A 19,077-nucleotide genomic window follows, 5' to 3' on the forward strand; every position below is an offset into this window, starting at 1 on the left:
CTAATAGCCTCCACTTTTGAGGAGGCTTTTTGACAGCCATTTACGGAAGAAGTTATTGCATTTTGATGAAAGATTATGAAGACAAATATATTAATAACATGCACCGATGAATCGAAAACAATAAGAGCAGGAACGTCAGGAACGTGTATTAAGAAAGTAAACAGGGTCAATTTTGATTACATGATGACTTTAAGGTTGGCTAATTGTGTGCCACAGCTCCTCACACTCGTTAATCATCCCTTTATCTTCCAGCTATTCCGGGAATGAAACTGCTCCCTGTAAGCGCTGGAGGCATTTCTATTCTCCCTCTGTCTTTCCTGTCTTCCTTCCCTTCAGTTTATGTCTCATGCTCTAGGTTAACAGCAGATGTGAGGAACCACTCAAACAGGTCATGGGTCAAAGGGTACAGATTTCCCAAAGTTTGTGTCTCTGAACATGATTGCGGAAAAAGTTGGTGAAGAGAGAGAAAAAGAAAAAACATACATCAAAATACAAACTCAATCTTGCCCAACAATATAAGCATTTCAGGAATCAAATCAACTACTATCGATGTAATTTTACCACATTAAAAAACTAAATTATAACTTGCGTTAACTTCTTTTTCTGCTTATGAAAGCCTGTATGGAAGGCTAAAAAAAGTCATTGTAAGAAAAAGATTAAAATAATAAATAGTCAATTGTGTAATATAAAATGGTCATTGTGAAATATCAAGTTGTGGCGGTGAGATTTGCATGAGCAAGAAATGTTTATTTTCGAAAATTTGCTTCCATTTGCATCATATTTGCTAAAAAATATTCCTCCATATTGCCAACATCCCCTCCCACCGATCCTCCAACACAGCCTCCAGTGGGATGGAAAACAAGTTCAGTGAACTCAACACAGGAACTCTGATCAGCCCCTCTCTCTCGTCCCGCACACACAATAAGAGCTTCTTTGTGTCCTGGAGGACTGCTGGAGTGTTCACAGATCTAAAATTAAGTTATCCTGTCAAATGACTTCACTTTACTGCAAAACAAAAAGCCAGAATCCAGAATCAACAACAAAGTTGGCAGCTGAAGTGGCTTACGACAGGGAGAAATGTAGACTGCGCAGTTGGGGATTTAAGGGACAGGTGTTTTATATTCTCACTCGAGTGTGTGTGTGTGTGTGTGTGTTGTAATGTTTCTCTGGCAGAGAGGTGAGCGGCTTATCACGTAGTGAAGAGAGAGATTAGCAAGTATTCACTCGCTGGAACACGGGCCAGCTGGATGCTGCCCGTCCACCTTCTTACGGGTGTGTGTGTAATGGGAGACTGATAGCAACACCTTGTCACAGAAGTGCTAGTCCGTGCTTATGGTGAACTCACCCGTCAGCGAATTCACCTACATGTCTTGATGTGAGAAAAGAGGCATATGGGGACAGTAAGAATACAAATGAATAAACCTGGGAGCTGAACAAAACAGAAAGGGAAAGTACACAAAGAGAAAAATTCATGAGAGAAAAAAAAAAAAGACAGACCTAACTTCTGAAGAACTTTTGATAGCAATCACATGGCATAACTGGAAAAATAAACAAGACCTCTTCATAAGAAAAGATTTTCACCAACCAGTTATGGCAAAGCACAGCTATATTAAATAAAATTAACTAAATTACTGGTTCTCAATTATTTTGACAAGGCCACCTTTTGTCCAAAGCAATATTCTTGAATATAGGAAGCTGATGTACTTCCGTTGTAAAAAATTAAATTTGATAATTTAACTAAATTTAAATAATTTTAAGACTTATTGGACCCCCCCTGAAAATTCGATGAGGCCCCCTAATGGGCCCCGACCCCTTGGTTGAGAACCACCATTCTAGCCAATGCTAACCAACTGCAGAACCCCAGAGCCATATGTCACAGCAGTCTGAGGACAGCAGGGCCAGGCCAGCAGTCTTTGGGGTGTAGCTTATAGCATCATTAAGAGTAGGTTTAGTGGTTGGATGCGGTTGGGCATTCGTTAAGGTAGAGCTTATAGTTATAGTGAAGGGTAGGGTGAGTGGTTGGGCGTGATACACAATCGTCAGCCTAACTTCCGGTCTGGCACTGTGACGTGTGGTTCTGCAGTTGGATATTCTGCCATAATGTAGGGTGGAGCTTTTGCTTGGATAAAACATGAGATACGGTCAGTTAGAAAGTCTTTTAAGAGGAGCAGTTATCAGTGTTGCCAAGTCCATGGTTTTCCAGCAGTATTGGTATACCTTTATTAATTATTTTTTGTTTGATTTTCACCACCGTACGTACAACTTCTACGCTCCAACACCCCCAGACGTACAAATTTAGTAGAGAATTCGTCCGCCCGACGGAGAATCGCATTGGGCTATTTTTGGACTACGTTTGACTGGCCATTGGGCTACTTTTGCTGCACAGACCTGTCAACCCTTGACAGTTATTACGTTTTCCTACTTTTTTTCTTTAAAATACCATGAATAGTTCACAATAAGAATAGGAACGTTTAATAAGACAGTAAATAGTTTCGTTTTGTCTTTAAATTACGCTAATTACAACAAACTAACCTCACCCCAAACGCCAAAGTACATATTTTGGCATCTTTAGAGGAGAGTGAAGTCATTATTTAGTCTCTTCATGAACTATTTGTAATTTCGCGGGCATTTTATGGCGTTCTTCTCTGAGCACGTTCAGTTCTGTCTCCAATTTTTCCTCAAAAGATAAACAAATAACATAGTCACACACTAGGCTATATCAACTGCAAATAGCTGGTAGATGTGAATAGAGAGGATGCTGGAGTAAAAAGGAGAGAAAAAGAATGAACGCGGCGAAATTCTCAGCACAAAACAAGCGCTCATCAACCGTTAGGAGTTAAAGGCGAGCGGACGTAAGTGGGACAGCGGCAGCGTCTGTGAAGAGCTCGCGCTGCATCAAACTATCCCTCGCGCCCCGCAACAATGCACTTTAAGTGAATTACGTGTCCTGCGCGTGCTCTAATCTGATTTCGGCAACACATGCCACGTAACAAATCAAATTTGAAACAACCCAGATAGAGAGAGAGAGGGGGAAAGAGAAGGGGAGTCAGTCATTGCGCATTCCGATGGTTTAAAAGCAGAGACGGAGCGGCGCATGTTTTCAACACTGAGCTCGAGCCATTTCAGTCACATGTCTCTTGCTCATGCACGAGCTGACACTGTGCTGCGGATCATATGCGTTCAATTTAAAGCATTTTTTTCTGCTATTTAACGCTCTGATGCATGAACTAATGAATTATAAAGGCGGCAAAACTAGAGGCTACAAATGTTTCCTTAAAAATGTATACAGGCCTACCATACACAACATTTTCCCCTATAATTATATCTGATATATCTGTCCATTACAATAGAAAATGGTGCATATTTTGTCATATATATATATATATATATATATATATATATATATATATATATATATATATATATATATATAGGCCTATATATATATATATATACACACACACACACACACACACACTAACACACACACACACACATATATATATATATATATATAATATATATATATATATATATATATATATATATATATATATATATATATATATATATATATATATATATATGTTTTTTATTTTATTTTTATCAGTGGTTGAGAAAGTCTCGAAGGCAATCGCCCATGAGGGTTTGGATGTAACACAACACCCGGAATGGTTAAAAATGTCTTGGACACCAGTCATCGGAGGGTTAATGTTCTCATAGCCTACTTTTAAACCCCACAGGCTATGCTATCACACAACAACATCACATCTATTGTGGATGCGCGTGCACATGCAACAGACGCGTTTCAGTAATGTTGATGTTGATAAAATATGAATGAGTCTTATGACCAAGCAAATCAACTGAAACTGTCCTATAATCGCGTTCACCCAAAAGCCCCGAGCACCAAAGTAACCCAAGTTCTTTAGTATAGCCTATTGCATTCACTAGACTATCAGATGTGATATCAGTGGACCATTACATTTATCTACATCGAGTTACATATTCATTGCTACAAATGCACTGCAGAACAGTCTACGTAACATAACAAAACTCTGAGACGATTCGGACTGTCCGAATACGGAACACTAAATCCAACGTGTTTATTTCCCAGACGAGCAGCGGCACAATGGATTCAGTTAAAAGCAAATACTACATTAGCACCATCAGTCCCGTTATCTGATCGCTGATAACACAACGCGAGGCGCAAACACACTACCGCCGCGTGCCCTATTTGTCAACATCCTCGCGCCGAACAAGATGACAGAAGAGAGCTGAGGAAGCAAAGAGATAAAGAGCTAAACGCTTACATCCTCTCTCCGGCGCTCAACAATCGTCCCTCCACCATCATCTCGGGAAGAAAATCCAGATTGTAGGACGAAGTCATGTTTAGGCTGACCGTGTTGTGCGCCGTTGACTGGATAACGCCCGCCCTCCGCGCGAGCCTGCCTGCCGAGTTTGGGCGCGCGAGACAGAGAGGGACAGGTGCAGCAGCAGCGCGAGCGGCACTGGGCACACATACACACACACACTCGCATACACACTAACTGCGCTTGTCACATTCTTTTCCTCTCGCCCATTTGCCTGTTTTTGCTCAACAATCCCTTCTTCTCAGACAACTATAGCGCTACGGAGCGTCAAGCACCGGGAAGGGAGAGGCGTGGCTGCTCGCGCTGCTGCTGCAGCGAGTTATTAACCAATGCATCTCTGAGCCACATCAACCTGTCTATTCTCTAAGAATGAATGAAAGTATCCAAACCCGTATGACTTACTTTCATTTTCGGGAACACAAAAAATAGATTTTCAGAAGAATGCTCACGCAGCTCCTATCCATACAATGGAAGTAGGCTAGATGGGGACTGGAGCTGATCAAGCTCCAAAATGGACCAAAAAACTGGTCCATATATGAATTTGTTGAAACGATATGGCGATAAAATTAAAATATGGTGCGTAAAGATGCATTGTCCTTTTTTTAAAAGTTCAACATCTCCAGTCCCCATTAGCTTTCATTGTAGCCAGAACAAAATAACTCAAACCGAGCGAATGTCCTCTTTTGTGATCCACAGAAGAAAGAAAAACATACTAGAATAGAACAACCCAGTTTTTTTTTTCATCTTTGGGTGCAAACTAAAACCAAAATCAGATTAAGAGATACTAAATGAACCTTTATATATTGAAGATTTATTGCAGCAGAATATTTATTGCATCGAACCAAGAATTCAATACGAGGCACATCCCCGTTTTACTATGCTCATCCGTTCATGCGTATGAAAGAGCACATTTTCTTTTTGTTTTCTCCTCGCGTGCCCCCAGGGGAAGGGGGTCTCGAGCCGCAGCTCTACAGAGCACGTGCAGGAACTAGGTCATGGGAAACACTCATGCTTAATGCGTATAAATGATGGGGAAGAAGAGGATGTTGTGCCTCGCATTCTGTAGCACATAAAATAAAAAGATCTGGGAATATGCATGCATCCTGAATTAGCAACCATTAAAAAGTGCATTGCCTTGCAGTTTATGCTTTTAAATTGTCCATGGCATTTAGATAGCATATTCAGCCAAAAGCTTCAGAACAAAACAAAAAGCCATAATGGGCCATGCTTGTCCTTAAAGACCAAGTGCAATGAAGGATTTCAGCTGTCATTAAAAAGCAGTTGCGCAGTGCTATAACCAGCAACAAATGGCCAAATTAAACCCGAAGAAAATAGTTTTAGCAAATTGTGATAAACAAAACTTGTTGTGCTCTGTTTATGACCTGTAGCCAACAACGTGCTAGCATTTGCATGTGTTCAAGGGTGGTGTTTGTGCATGCAAGGATGCACAATCAATATTTCCTACTTACTGTAACATTCATGAGAAAACAGAAGACGAAACTAACCCTAGAGCCAGATCCTTAGAGACAGTTTAGATATAGGCTACGATTTCTGTAATGATTTTACACAAATTATTATAATACACAAGCCGGCGGGGTCATCTTTTCCTCTAAGAAACACTTGTGAATGCCGCCTCCAGCTTGGACAGTCAAGCAGAGGTGAATAAGAAATAAATAAAGTATAGGTAATATGCAATAATTCTGACATTAGGACATTATTTGTGTCAATACAAGCACAAAATAATAGTACTTATACAGCTCGCTGACCTAAAATATCAATTTGTGCATCAATTACATACCACCACCACAAAAAAAAAATCCTTTTTGGTGGGCAAAAAGGAAAATAAATGCATTGTGAGTTCTGGACAGGTTTATAAACATCCCACCGTTCTCACACAATGTGATATCTACTACCATGGGCAAATATACCATTACATAATGGATTGTGCAATAAAGAAGCAATTTACGAATGCCTGGCATTGCTGTTACGCATGTTATGGAGATGATGAATTCACTAAATGGGCTTCTATTTGGAGAGAAATTCAGCAGTAAACCCAAAGCTTAGAGGAAAAAAATAAGGGTGAACATGAAGAAAGGCTCTACTGTAAACTGTAAGCACACAATGCTAAGAATACAAACATCTTCCTTGTAATTATTTGTATATGCACAGCTGAAATAGACATTTTAAAGCATATTTCTGCTTAAAACCAAACCCTCTAAAGACATGGCACCCAACCCAATGTAAGTAAAAAGCCAAACTGACTTTAGAGCTAAACGTTCACCCGACTAACCTGCTCACACATGGTACACTTTGTTTACGAATCTTACGAGTTGCTCAGAATTTGTATGATTACAAATGCAGAGCCAATTTTTCCATTCCAAGCGACTTTTCTGCAGTGGAAACATACTAAACATTTCTGTTTCGGGCTTTGGCCCCCTGTAAAGGGGGCAACAGGGATATGAGTGATTTTCTCAGGACATTCATTTTACTGATATCCGGCAGGTAGTAGGGACAATTTACGTGTAGTATTAGGCGGCTCAAGCAGCTCGGAACATTAACTCACGCCACAGACCTTCATGTCGCCCCCAGAACATCCTTCAATCTTTCCGGCTTCCTCTTCTGTGTCCTTCTCTTGGGGTTAAGAAGTCTGATGAAAGCACTTAAGGGCTGATATCATTCTCTCTCACAGAAGATAATGGAATTTAGCCACAAGACGTCTTTCATTTGGGTTTCTTTCTTTCTCGCTGTCTCTCTCTCTCTCTCTCTCTCTCTCTCTCTCTCTCACACACACACTCTCAGGTCAGAGGTTTCCCTGTTCTTCCTCCTGTGGTTGTTATTGTTACCCTTTTACCTCTTTCTGTTCTTTTGCTGTCATTTTTTGTTCTTCTTTTCCTCACCTCCTCCCCAGGGGTTTCAGGGTTACAGCCTGAATATTTTCTCTTGCCGTCAACCTGCTCACTGCATTACTGTGAAAGAGTTGCCAGCGGTTATTTTAATGATAGTAGACCGTTGCGAACACACAGATCAAGCGGCGATATGGATAACCTGCATTTTTCCCGCTAAAAATACACACCGGAGGATTAAGCGAGGTGAAACTATATGGTGATGTTCACTGAGTAGATTTCACTAAGTAGAATCCTTGTTGATCCTGGAACAACATTCCAATCAACCAATCAGATTTGAGGGATAACTTAATTGATGTTAATTTTAGGTTTCCAACCAGGTTTAGGGGCTCTTACACCATTCATTGGGATAAGTTATGGGTCACATTTCGGGCCCCTGTGTGGTAAAACCCTGTGTATGCCCCTCTTCTGCCTTGTTTTCTTGGGGTCCTTATTCTTTGTGTTCTCTCTCTCTCTCTCTTGGTCTCACACCTTCTCTATCTCTCTTTCTCTACGCCTCTCCCCCTTGGGTCTGGACCCAGCTGGCCTATAACACGTATTGATTGACCACGTAGGAGGAGAGCAAGGAGACAAGAAAGAAAGAGAGAGGGAGAGAAAGGCAGGCCCGGCAGGCTGCAATGCACGGAGACAAAAATAGTACACCAGGAGTTCAAACAGCACAGAGAGAGAGCGACAGAGAGAGAGAGGGAGAGAATAAGAAAGGGGTGGGGGCAGGGAAGAGAGTTAGATGGAGGATAAGATGAAGGAGAACATGCTAAAGATGGCAGATATGAGGTGGGAAAAAAAACACTGGGTGTATTAGGGGTGGTCTTAAAAAAAATCGAGGAAGCATAGTAGCCACAAAGGGAACGTGAGCACCCTTTGGAAACTTAAAATGACAAATGCTCTCCTTCTCCATCGCTGGTTTTAGAATGAAGGGGTTGTCTAATTAAATGACTAAAGCCCTATTCGGACGGGATTAGTTTAACATGGAGAGGTGGGGTAAAGTAATTATTACCAGAGCTTCTCAGTGATTTTAGTCCTGTCCAAATGAGCCATCTCAGTAATCACTATGGGCAATGTCGGTAAAGATTACGTCGACTTTTACCTTTCGCAAAAAGGTCCGGAAAAATTACCTCAGGTAATACTAATCCCATCCGAATAGACCCACTGTAAATATGTACGTAAATATTTTGTCATTTCCAGTTAAAAGTAGTTTTCCGCGCTTTTTTCAAATATGGAGGTACTTAAAAAAGCATTCAGTAACGTTCTAGGTGGTGGGTACAAACCAGACTCACATCAAGATGTTGGGCGAACAGATCAAGATGTTGGGTCTGGGAACACACCATTAGCAGGGCTCAATCCGAGGGGCGGGATAAACGGTTGTCTTTCAAATTCCCTCTGCACGCAATGGGATAGCGCTACAACCAACCAGAGCAACGAAGAAGGTGAAGATAGATTAAACTTTTGCCGTATCCGGTCGGTAAAACTCCGAACACATCTTTCTTTTTTTAAGAATGACTTCAGTGCTGCTCTTTGTTCTTTTCTTAAAGAAAAGCTTAACTCTAAGCCTTCCCGAGTCGCGGCCAATGCCGATTCGAAAGACTGCTGTTTGCCAGCTTCTTTGTTTTCAAGTAGCACGCCCGCCCACCGACTCACGATGTGATTGGCCTAACTAGAGTTTGTTTTTTCCAGCTCGCAAGCCAACGGAGAGTTGCTAGATGCCCTGGCTGCAAATTATATTTGCTGCCGCTAGGGTGCATCTAGATTTTTAGGCTAGGTGGTGGGACAAGTCTGTGGCAAACCTCAAGTGTTTTCTGTTTACCATTCAGATAAAAAAAAGGTGAAAAGCACTTCTTTTAGCTTTAGGTAAGTGCCTATTAACATAATCCAATCAGAATTTTATTAATTTAATTAATTAATTGTTCGACCGGACCTAAATGTTATATATTGGTTAGATTATATGTGTTTGTATGTGATATCAGGAAGTGACTTAATACGCACATGACGACATGGAGGTGACGGCGGTGCGTAAATCGAGTTACCCCTCCCACTTCTGCTAGTTTTACTGCGATTTCTTATCCTGTGCGAATTGGCCATTAAAATTACAGATGCCTGGTGGTAAAAATGTGTTTACTCCATCTACCCTTGTAAAACGAATCCCATCCGAATAGGGCTTAAGCCCGGCATAACTTCCAGAACTGCTAACATCGCTTATAGCACCTTTAAAAACAAAAGACTCAAAAGAGTATAAGTCAGCATAGCCTGATTGTAAAAACATCCCTCTACCTAGTTTTCTCCAAAAACTTACCGTTAAATACCATTAGAGACAGAAACCTTTTTTCATTTTCACACAAATTATGATTACAGGGGCATTTTACAAATGAATAAAGACTTATTTTCGCATGGTTCCTTGCACAATACTACTGTATGTTATGACCTCAAAACACTTTTACCATAGTGCATTATTTGTAAACTACTACATATTGACGTTTGCATCACATAATCAACTCGGTAGATATACAACTTATAGTTCAAAGTGGATGAGCCATATTTATATCCAGTATATGCACACCACATATCAGTTGAATTCATGCAGCAAACTGCGCAACCGTAAACAACTATCCTGCGGGATATGAAATGTAGAAATATTGTGGCATTACAAAATCTCTTTTGATGCATTTCTGTTGTTGCACAATATATACATCAGCCCTAGCATTAAGCCGTGCATGTATGGACATACGTGCTGCCAGCGGTCTGTCAGAAGAGTCTCTTTCGGCTTATGAATATTTGATTAACTCATGGATTATGTAAAGCAGTGAGCGTGCTCATTTGGGTGAGAGCACACAGATACATACGCATACTCTCAGTTACGCTCTGTTGTATATATAGTTATTTTGCCTAGTTAAGCAGGCACAGACATATATACACACGTGACCTACTGAATTTGTCATTGGATTGTCTTTAAAACTGCCCTTTCACTGTCTGTGCTGAACCCATGAGAGTAGTACAGGAACTGCATGAAGTCCTAGACCGGATGCAATGAATTCTAATCAAAACTGTGAGCACAGGGTGAGAATTACCACTCTAAACTATTCCTTTAAAAATGTCCAAAGTAATCCCTTTATAACTACTACATAGTAATTGCATTAATTAGACCTAGAAATCATAATATGCTTTTCTTTTGTCTTTTGTATTTATTTTATCATGGTGAATAAGGAGGGCAATGGCGGCAATTTGAAAGTTCTGTGCGACTGCCAATAAGGGATAAACTGTGACAACCATGTGCGAATGTCAGAAATATTACATGTTAAGAAGGCCTTTGAGGTCTTTTCAATGAATCAGTTGATTCAGTTCACAAACTATGTCTGAATGATTTGTTAATGAATTGGACTAATCCAGTTATTGAGTTTAACTCGATAACTGGAATCAATTGTCTCAATGATTTGGTCGCAGCCGTTAAAAGATTAACAGAGGGGAAGATTATCAGTGAATAATGATATGATATTTTGGTCTGTTTGTCACATAAAACTGTTGTTTAGCTTCATATAACTAATCCACAATAGTATACAGTGCACAGTTGTTTTTAGATTCTGTATTCAATCTTGAAAGCCTTTGTGTTCAATGGATGAAAAAGTATTTGCATTGGTACGATATTGTGAGTGAGTTTCTTGAGTCAACTATCCATTTGAACTGTCAACATGTTTCTAACTACCTATCTGAATAATAACACATGTGGTTTAATGACACACTTGACGGTAACTCTATCACCCCCTTAAGTATTGTGGTTTGCTAGAGTGCATATGTGTAAGCCTGTCACTGTAATCTGGGATCACTAGCCTGCCTAATCTTCTACATTAACTCGACCCTTGTTGTTTACATTATCACCATGCCAACCGGCAGCAATGCTATTATGACATAACAGGGCATCAACAGCACACCCTATATATGCCATATAGCCTAGACTCCCCTAATATTCATTTCACATGCTTTTCTGTTCAATCACATTGATCTAGGGCAAAATCTGCCTCCTAAATCGTAAAAACCAAACTAAAGTCCCATTCTGCCTCTCGCTATCCCAGAATGTCAACCTCGGAGTGATTGTTGCCCAGTGCAGTGAACCTTACTGGTTTAATTGAACAGGTCCTGGGTAGCAAAATTGGAGTTTAAATAAATTTGCCATTTCTCTCCAAGTCCTACATTCATTAAAGAGCCTTTTTCTCCTTTCCTTTCTCTTACCATCTCCCTCCATTCCTTTGTTTCAACATCCCTCCCCCCGTTTCCCTCATTAAAGCGGGACCCTGAGAGCGCTGGTCACTGCTTCTCATTTATTTTCATTTGAAACTCGCGCAGCTTCACTGAGCCACAGCTCGACGGTGAGTACCTAGGGACAGGTCATTCTCCTACAACACAAAACCACCCATTTCTGCAACAAACCCGCACACATATCCCAGAATGCACAGTGACAGCAGCCTGTCGCCACAGCCACACACAGACACAACCGCCATCGCCTTGTTTTACCACAATGAAAGGCTTTCCAAGCCACTAATTGCAGAGTACAAACTCCAATTTTTGTAGCGGAAAGTCGACAGTGCTGTACGAGTGGTTTTAGGAAGAAACTGTAAGCTTTTATGACAGTCTGTTAAGAACTGACCTGGTGTTATCCGCGATTGCTTAACCCTTTAATTTCCTGTATAAACACATTCAACCTTAGCTAAAGCATTTAAACAGCTTTGTCAGCTGAACACTCATTCAAGCTGCACATTTGATAATCTAGTGAGCTGCCTATCTACACAACATTTCTGGGCATCATAAATGAACTATGATGACTAAAAATGCTGTCTAGGCTGGCAGTTTATAAGGTTTTGAGATTGTGATGTCCAAAATGTATGTCTAGGTAGGCAGCCCACTAGGTTTCAAAACAAATAGCATCAGAAAACGTTTCAGATATGTTGAAAAATCGGTAATATTACACCTTACTATCAATCGTAAATAAAGTCATTGAATTTCTAGACATCATTATGGTACATTCGGCATCAGATGGATTGAAGTTGAAACTCAGCGGCATAAATCGATGTGAGTCCTCTGCGAACGAAGCATTACATCAAACGCCAGAGGCACACGCAATAGATTTATTTACAGTCCCAGCATGTATGGGTTTCCCATGAATGTGGCCCTTCGTGTAGCTCCATAAATCATTTTTTGCATCAAATAACGATAAACGTTCTCAAGACCATAGATTCAGTCCCAGTCGCATTGGGGTACATTTGTTAACATTTGTTCGTATTTTATTTAATGAGCGTGCCTATACACACACTTGTGTGTGGTGGTTATGGACCTGTATGGCACGGTTCCATTTGACATTTCTTTATTGGAGGAGGTTGAGTTATAGCCAAGGTGTGTGTATGTGTTACACCAGAAGACCTGACCGCAGTCATTGGAGAGATTCATGTTCCTCGGGGGCTATTTTAAAAGCCATTGAGCACAAGTACAATGAATGAGTAAAAGGCCATAAATCTACTCTTTAAACCAACATGGCCGCCTCTCTGGCCCAACTAATGCCCTCACACCCCATTACACTCCGCACTTTAAAAGCCAGCGTTATTAACTGCCCATAACCCTGGGATAAAAACCAACTCGACACGGCCTGATTAGCACCCTTCTCCAGTTTAAAAAAAATGGCCAGAGACACAGAGAGGAGAGGTAGAAAGCAAGCCACAAAGTGAGTGACAGCCTCATTGTTGGGGCGTCCCATTGTTGAGAATGCTTTCAGCGCTACCCTCCTTCCATCTCTCCACAGAATGCCCCTCTCCATTCCTCTCCAGAGCCCCCACCCCACCCTTTTAAATCCAATCGTCAGAGAGGCGTGCAAACAAAAGCAGACATCTTTCTAGCGGCGGGACGGGGCTTAACCCCTCCTGCTCATCCCTCTCTTTGTTTAATGCGATTATTACATCCAAACAAACTCAGAATTTAGGTCCTCGCAAGTGTATTTGCACTCTTAAATGTATGCATATCTACTCACACACTTTACAGGTGCATTATTACAGAATAGGAATGATTGTACGGAAATGTGACCGCAGTAAGTGCAAAAACGAGACTGCAGTAAGTGAGGACAGTGATTTGCATGCACAATTTTATTATAAAGAATTTGATGTCTCTTTCTGTTTACCTTGCGCACACACACACACACACACATGCATTATCCTGCGAGCATGTACACGCATATCTAAACACTTCTCTATAGCTGTATCAACTCTTCAGTTTTTAAAGAGGACCTAAATGAACCGTAGGGAAGAGAAACAAGAGAGGGGAACATTGCAAGCTGTGCATTTTTACGGTTGGCAAGACGAGTGCAGACGCTACAGCACAGACAGGGTCCCGCAATTTGACAAAAACACAACTGCATGCACGCACAGCTCAAACGGCCTACAATCGGCATGTCAGTGAACCACGCAAACAAAACCGCAGGCTGTCGTCAACCAAACATTCCTGAAGCGGCTCGCCGCATGCCTGCAGCTATGAACGGCAAACCTTTCGGAGCTAGCCGGGTCTGTATGTGTGTGTGCATGCATGTCTTTGTGTTCTGTCCAGGGACAGCTTTACCTCAGCAGCAGTTCTTCTGTGCTCCTCATAGATACAGTGCTGTTTGCGGTAGATGGGTATCGCATGCTGTCCACACACACACTCGGCACAAAGCCCAGCTCAGACGAGTGCTCCAACATCGCCGTTACTCCGAATGCAAGCATGCACTACACACGCACACGATCCTTGTGCTTTCAGTTGTGGCGGGTGTACGCTGGCCCTTTCTCTGGCATCTGAATCCTCTCTCTCTCTCTCTCTCTCGCAGTAACACTCCCACCCATCCACCCTCACCGGCTCCCTCCTCCTTCCCCTTGTCCCTCCCTCCTCCTGTCTGATTCACTGGGCTGTGATAACCCTTTCTGACAGCTCATGTTGTTTTTGGGCCAGAGCTAGTGCTGTTAGCCTGGTGCTGGCTAGCATTGAGAAGCCTGCTGTTGTCCAGGATGCCCAACACCCCTGAGGACAGCTCGTATCTTGTATCCATATGAGAATAACAACTAAAGAAATGCTGTTTGACTCTAGCCAAGCCAATACTCTATATCTGGTACTACAATTTCATCTATCTCAAGAACTACAACCTTTGTCCTGGAATGCATAAAATGTGTCTTCTTTGAATGACCTCAAGAATGCTAAAATAGGGACTTCTTTGATATCAATGGAGAAGAACCGAAATCTAAGTGAAACAAATGAGTGGACATAAAGAGTAGTTCCTTCAAAACAGTGTTTTTCAACTTCATTCCTCGGGACCCACTTCCCATAATGTTTTAAATGTCTCCCAATTTAACGCACTGACAAGCTAATGAACTTAATTAGAGACATCTAAATCATTCTGGGAGGTGGGTCGCCAGGACTGGAGTTGAGAAACACTGGTTTAAAGGGATAGCTCACCCAAAAACTTTAATTACCCCATGATTTACTCCTAGGTGAGTATGACTTTCTACTTTCAAATGAATACAATTGGAGATATGTTAAAAAATGTCCTGGCTCTTCTAAGCTTTATAATGGCAGTGAATGGAGGACGAAATTTTGAAGCCCAAAAAAAGTGCAAAAATTTTTTTTTTAAATAAAATGTACTACAGCAAGGCTCCGGGGGTTAATAAAGGCCTTCCGAAGTGAATCGATGCGTTTGTCCAACAAAAAAAAAAGTCCATATTTAAAACAGTATAAACTAAAATAATTTGCTTCCAACAGACGGCTGTATGCATTGATTTACGGCGAAAGAGTAACCCCTGACCTGACACATGACATATTGCATATATGCGGAAGCGCAGAGGATAGAGCAAAACAAAACACTGGTCATGAATTAGAAGTCTAAAACGAGAATTTTTAAAGAGAAATGTTGGAGGATTTCGATATAAGAGAAGAGGAACTTGAGTTTGTTGCCCAGCACTATTTGTTTGAATCGCGAGAGGCATCAAAGCTTACGCTACTCCTACATCGCTTCAGGACTTACTCTTTTGCCGTAAGTCGACTTGCGTAGGCCGTCTGACGAAAGCTATTAAACAAGGATATTTTTCTTACACAAACACATTGCTTCACTTCAGAAGGCCCCCCACCCCCCCACCTCGTGTGGAGTATGTTTATGATGGATGGATGGATGGATGGATGGATGGATGCACTTTTTGGGGCTTCAAAATTTTGTCCTCAATTGACTTCCAAAGCTTGGAAGAGCCAAGACATTTTTTAATATATCTCATATTGTATTCGTCGGAAAAAAGAAAGTCATATACACCTAGGATGGCTTGAGGGTGAGTTAATCATGGGGTAATTTTCATTTTTGGGTGAACTAGCCCTTTAGAGGATAACTTTGCCGATGTTTAACCAGCTTTGTATTGTTACAATGTAAGTAGTATATGTAAATGGACATTGTGCACTCTTTCTCTGTTATACCAGTTTATTTGTCAAAAAATGGGGTCCAGGTAATGTGGAAAAAGGGTACATATTGTTCAAAGTTGTCCTTTAACAACAACAACAACAAAAAATTACCACGGTAAGAAAATGATGGTACGATGTTCAAATTTTGAAAGGGTTATATAGTGAACTGAACTTTTCTTCATTTGGTCTGAGCAGGTTTCTCCTGTTTAGGGCGCCAAGTTTTAATACGTGATTTCAGGTTAGGTTCTACATCAGTGCTACTCATGCTGTTTGTTTGTTTTTTCTCTGAGACAACACCAGGCTTTTTGAGGACCATTCCTTTGATAAATTAGTTCTGCGGTGGGAAAGCAGAAAATCACCAGGGACGTGGATTAGTTTAAACGAGGGTTCTGAGTGTGAGTGTTGTATGTGCAATTCTAAGAAGCCCATGTTTCCTCCCAATGGGAACATTTTGTTAAATAGTCACACTCATCTGAAAATAACCTCTTGTCATTGCTCTTTCTTTTCACCATCTGTTCCAACCCCTCAATTTCTCTCTTATTCTCTCCATCCCAGAAAAACATATTTACAGCAGCTCTCTTTAAATGTCTCCTCCTTTCACAAGTTTCTCCCTCTCTCTCCCTCTCTCTCCCTCTTCCAAATGTCTTCCAGATCTGCCTGTTTAAAAATGCATTGTGTTTATTATGGCTTATGAAAGTTTAATCGCGGGAAAAACACATCAGAGGATCAAGGGCACCGATTCATTAAAGGACAAAATTTTGTGTTGCACCTTGCACACTTGGCTACGATCATTCATAACACTTGCAATAATTGCCAAAGTAATTTGTTTACCAAACACCTGCGATCCCGAGGTGCCCCATTAATGTCCTATAACTGCACCTACTTCAGTAGATGCAGATCCCATCACTTCAAAAAAGATGTTTTCCTTCAATGCTGATCTGCATTAGAGTGACCATAGTGATTTCGATTACAGATGTCATGCAAATGAAATTGGTTAGAGGCATAAAACAACCAGTTCCAAATGTCTCTCTGCTCCATCTGCCACCTCCTTTTCTTTCTCTCCTTCTGTTTTTCTCTACCGTCAGCCCCTCTGCCAGTCTCACATGTGCTAGTCACTGTAAATGTAATGGTTGTCCAGCAGCGAGTGTTTCTGAGTGGCAGGCATTTAGTCAGATGTGGGCAGGGAACTTAACGGCTAGATGAAAATGCCAAATGTATTACCGATCAATTCTAATTCGCGCTGTTTTTTCATTGCAATTCGCAAGGGGGTATTTTTTGCCATTTTTTTTTTTGCAACAAGAAAATCTACATGTCTGTCTGCGAGAGGGTTGAAGTCGAGCTGCTACTGACAGCCAAAGACAAAATATATGCCAGGCATGATCACTGCATGGTTTCCTATGATCTCTAGCAATGGCGTTTGATTAGCTGAGTCTGAGGCAGATGCCTGATCACTCTCAATTGGTTGAGTCCATAGGGCCCATTATGAGTGATTAGTCCAATATAAGGGAAGCAATGAGAAAATATGAGAAGAGAAAAGACACGATGAAACAAAATTAGAAAACACCAGAAATGGAATGAGGCAAGAGACAGAAATTAAATGAGGCAAGAGGAATAAGAATAGAGATGAGACGAGATAAAATGAGAAGAGACTAAACAGTTTGAGATCACATTAAATAAGAGAAGTAAAACGATGGACACAACAAGAGATGAGACAAAATGAGAAAAGGGACGAGTTGAGATTAAATGAGAAAAGAATAGAGCAGAGATGAGAAGATATGAGACAGGGTGAGACAAGAGAAAAGAATAGAGAATATATGATGAAATAAGACGAGAAGAGATAAAATAAGAAGAGAAAAACACAAGATGAGACGATAATAAAGTAAAAAAGAGGAGTACACAATAAAATAAGAAAAGAGAAGTGACAAGATGAGAGAAGACAAAGAGAAAAGTGAGGTGACGAGACAAGACAAGACACCAAAAAATCTATACAGAAAAAGTGTGGTGGAGAGAGATGGGGTGAGCGAGATGAGATTTCTGCATGTATAGACAGTGCCCTGGGACAATGTGTGCAGACACACACACACACACACTCAAAGCCAAAGCAGGCCGATTATAAAATTATGTACAGTCCATCGCACAAACATAACGTTCTCTGTCAAGTCGTTGTATTGCATTTACAGTTTAATGAAATGACCTAGTTAGAGTATCTTCCTGCATTCTCTTCCTCTGTGCTTTCCTGCAGTATTCCCACTCTCTCAATCCTTTATTCCATTTTATCCCTATGACACTATACCGATCTTTTCCTCCTGTGTTCAATGCCAACTATCTCTGTTTTCCACTCGTCTCCTCTTCTGCCTAATTGTCTTGTCTATAATGGTGATTAAAAGGTCAATGTCCATTCACTCCTAGCCATGACAACCCATCTTGAATGGCTGTCCATGTTGCGACCAGTTGCTAGGCTGGGCGTTTGGATATTTCATCTCAAAACAGTTCTCAAATGTCTGGTAAAAACTGGGTTTACTGTCCCCTCAGGAGCTTCCAAATACAGTCTTAGCGGGCACACAGGACAAATACTTGAGTTCAAAAACAGTTTTAACAGAACACAAGGGGTTTCAGATGTGTTTTTAACAACTAGGCTTGCCGCCAGTTATTGATAAGTCTGATGTTAAAAAGACATTTTTTCAATGCCACAATGGAACAAGATCCATTTTAACTTCGTCTTAGACTCATTCACAGACTCTTCATTGACTGAAGCACTATTTGAAGTCATTCAGTCTATTATTACACGATAATAATAGTGTAATAATAGTGTAATAAGCAGAAAAACTGTGATTTGTCACTTTTTAACTGTTTTAAGTGGACAGTTCCTGACCAGAATAAGCTGCAGTATAATGAAAGTTGCAATCTATACGTAAGTGGTAAGATACAGTCAGCTGGCCATCCTTGCAAAATAAACTCCAACAGGGTGATCAGGACCATGACATGGAGTAATTTGACCTGAAAAGTATCTTAAAGCGTAAGCCTAACTCAAAAAAAAAATCCTCATTGAGGACAGCTGAAAAATGCGATTTTGATGTGTTGATAACAAGCATTGGGGCTGCAAAGCCATTCGTGGCAACATTAACAGTGAGACTTGGGAAGTGTGTGTGTGCTTCTTTAAGCAGGTCAGGCTGATGCAATTCACAAAGGTTCTGCCTTTATTATTAAATGTTATCAAGCCTTAAAAAAGATGGAATATCAAAGGAATATCCCAGCTGTTGGAGAGAGGGAAAACGAGAGAGAAATGTAAGGTGTTTTGTCTGAATATGAGAGTTCTTGAGCTAACATTAATAAAATAAGGATTATGTGACGTCGGCCCTGTGCCA

The 19,077-nt window shown here is 40.9% G+C and overlaps 1 protein-coding gene across 30 annotated transcripts in view; it reads right to left on the bottom strand.

Moving 5' to 3' along the window:
• The window catches only part of celf2 (cugbp, Elav-like family member 2), a 164,684-nt gene that overhangs the window by 84,884 nt on the left and 60,723 nt on the right, over positions 1 to 19,077 (bottom strand). For 9 of the 30 annotated variants that reach the window (XM_079817608.1, XM_079817604.1, XM_079817620.1 and 6 more), the window contains exon 1: positions 13,859 to 14,112. The exons of 14 other annotated variants lie outside the window; for them this stretch is intronic. In XM_079817608.1, coding sequence (XP_079673734.1) covers positions 13,859 to 14,001 — 143 coding nt within the window. In that variant the 5' untranslated portion in view covers positions 14,002 to 14,112. Of the gene's footprint in view, positions 1 to 4,310; positions 4,632 to 13,858; positions 14,146 to 19,077 lie in introns of those variants that run through there. 7 more of the 30 variants (XM_079817616.1, XM_079817606.1, XM_079817614.1 and 4 more) reach the window with 3 other exon arrangements.

The sequence above is a fragment of the Gobio gobio genome (assembly GCF_949357685.1).
Source record: "Gobio gobio genome assembly, chromosome: 5".
NCBI lineage: Eukaryota > Metazoa > Chordata > Actinopteri > Cypriniformes > Gobionidae > Gobio > Gobio gobio.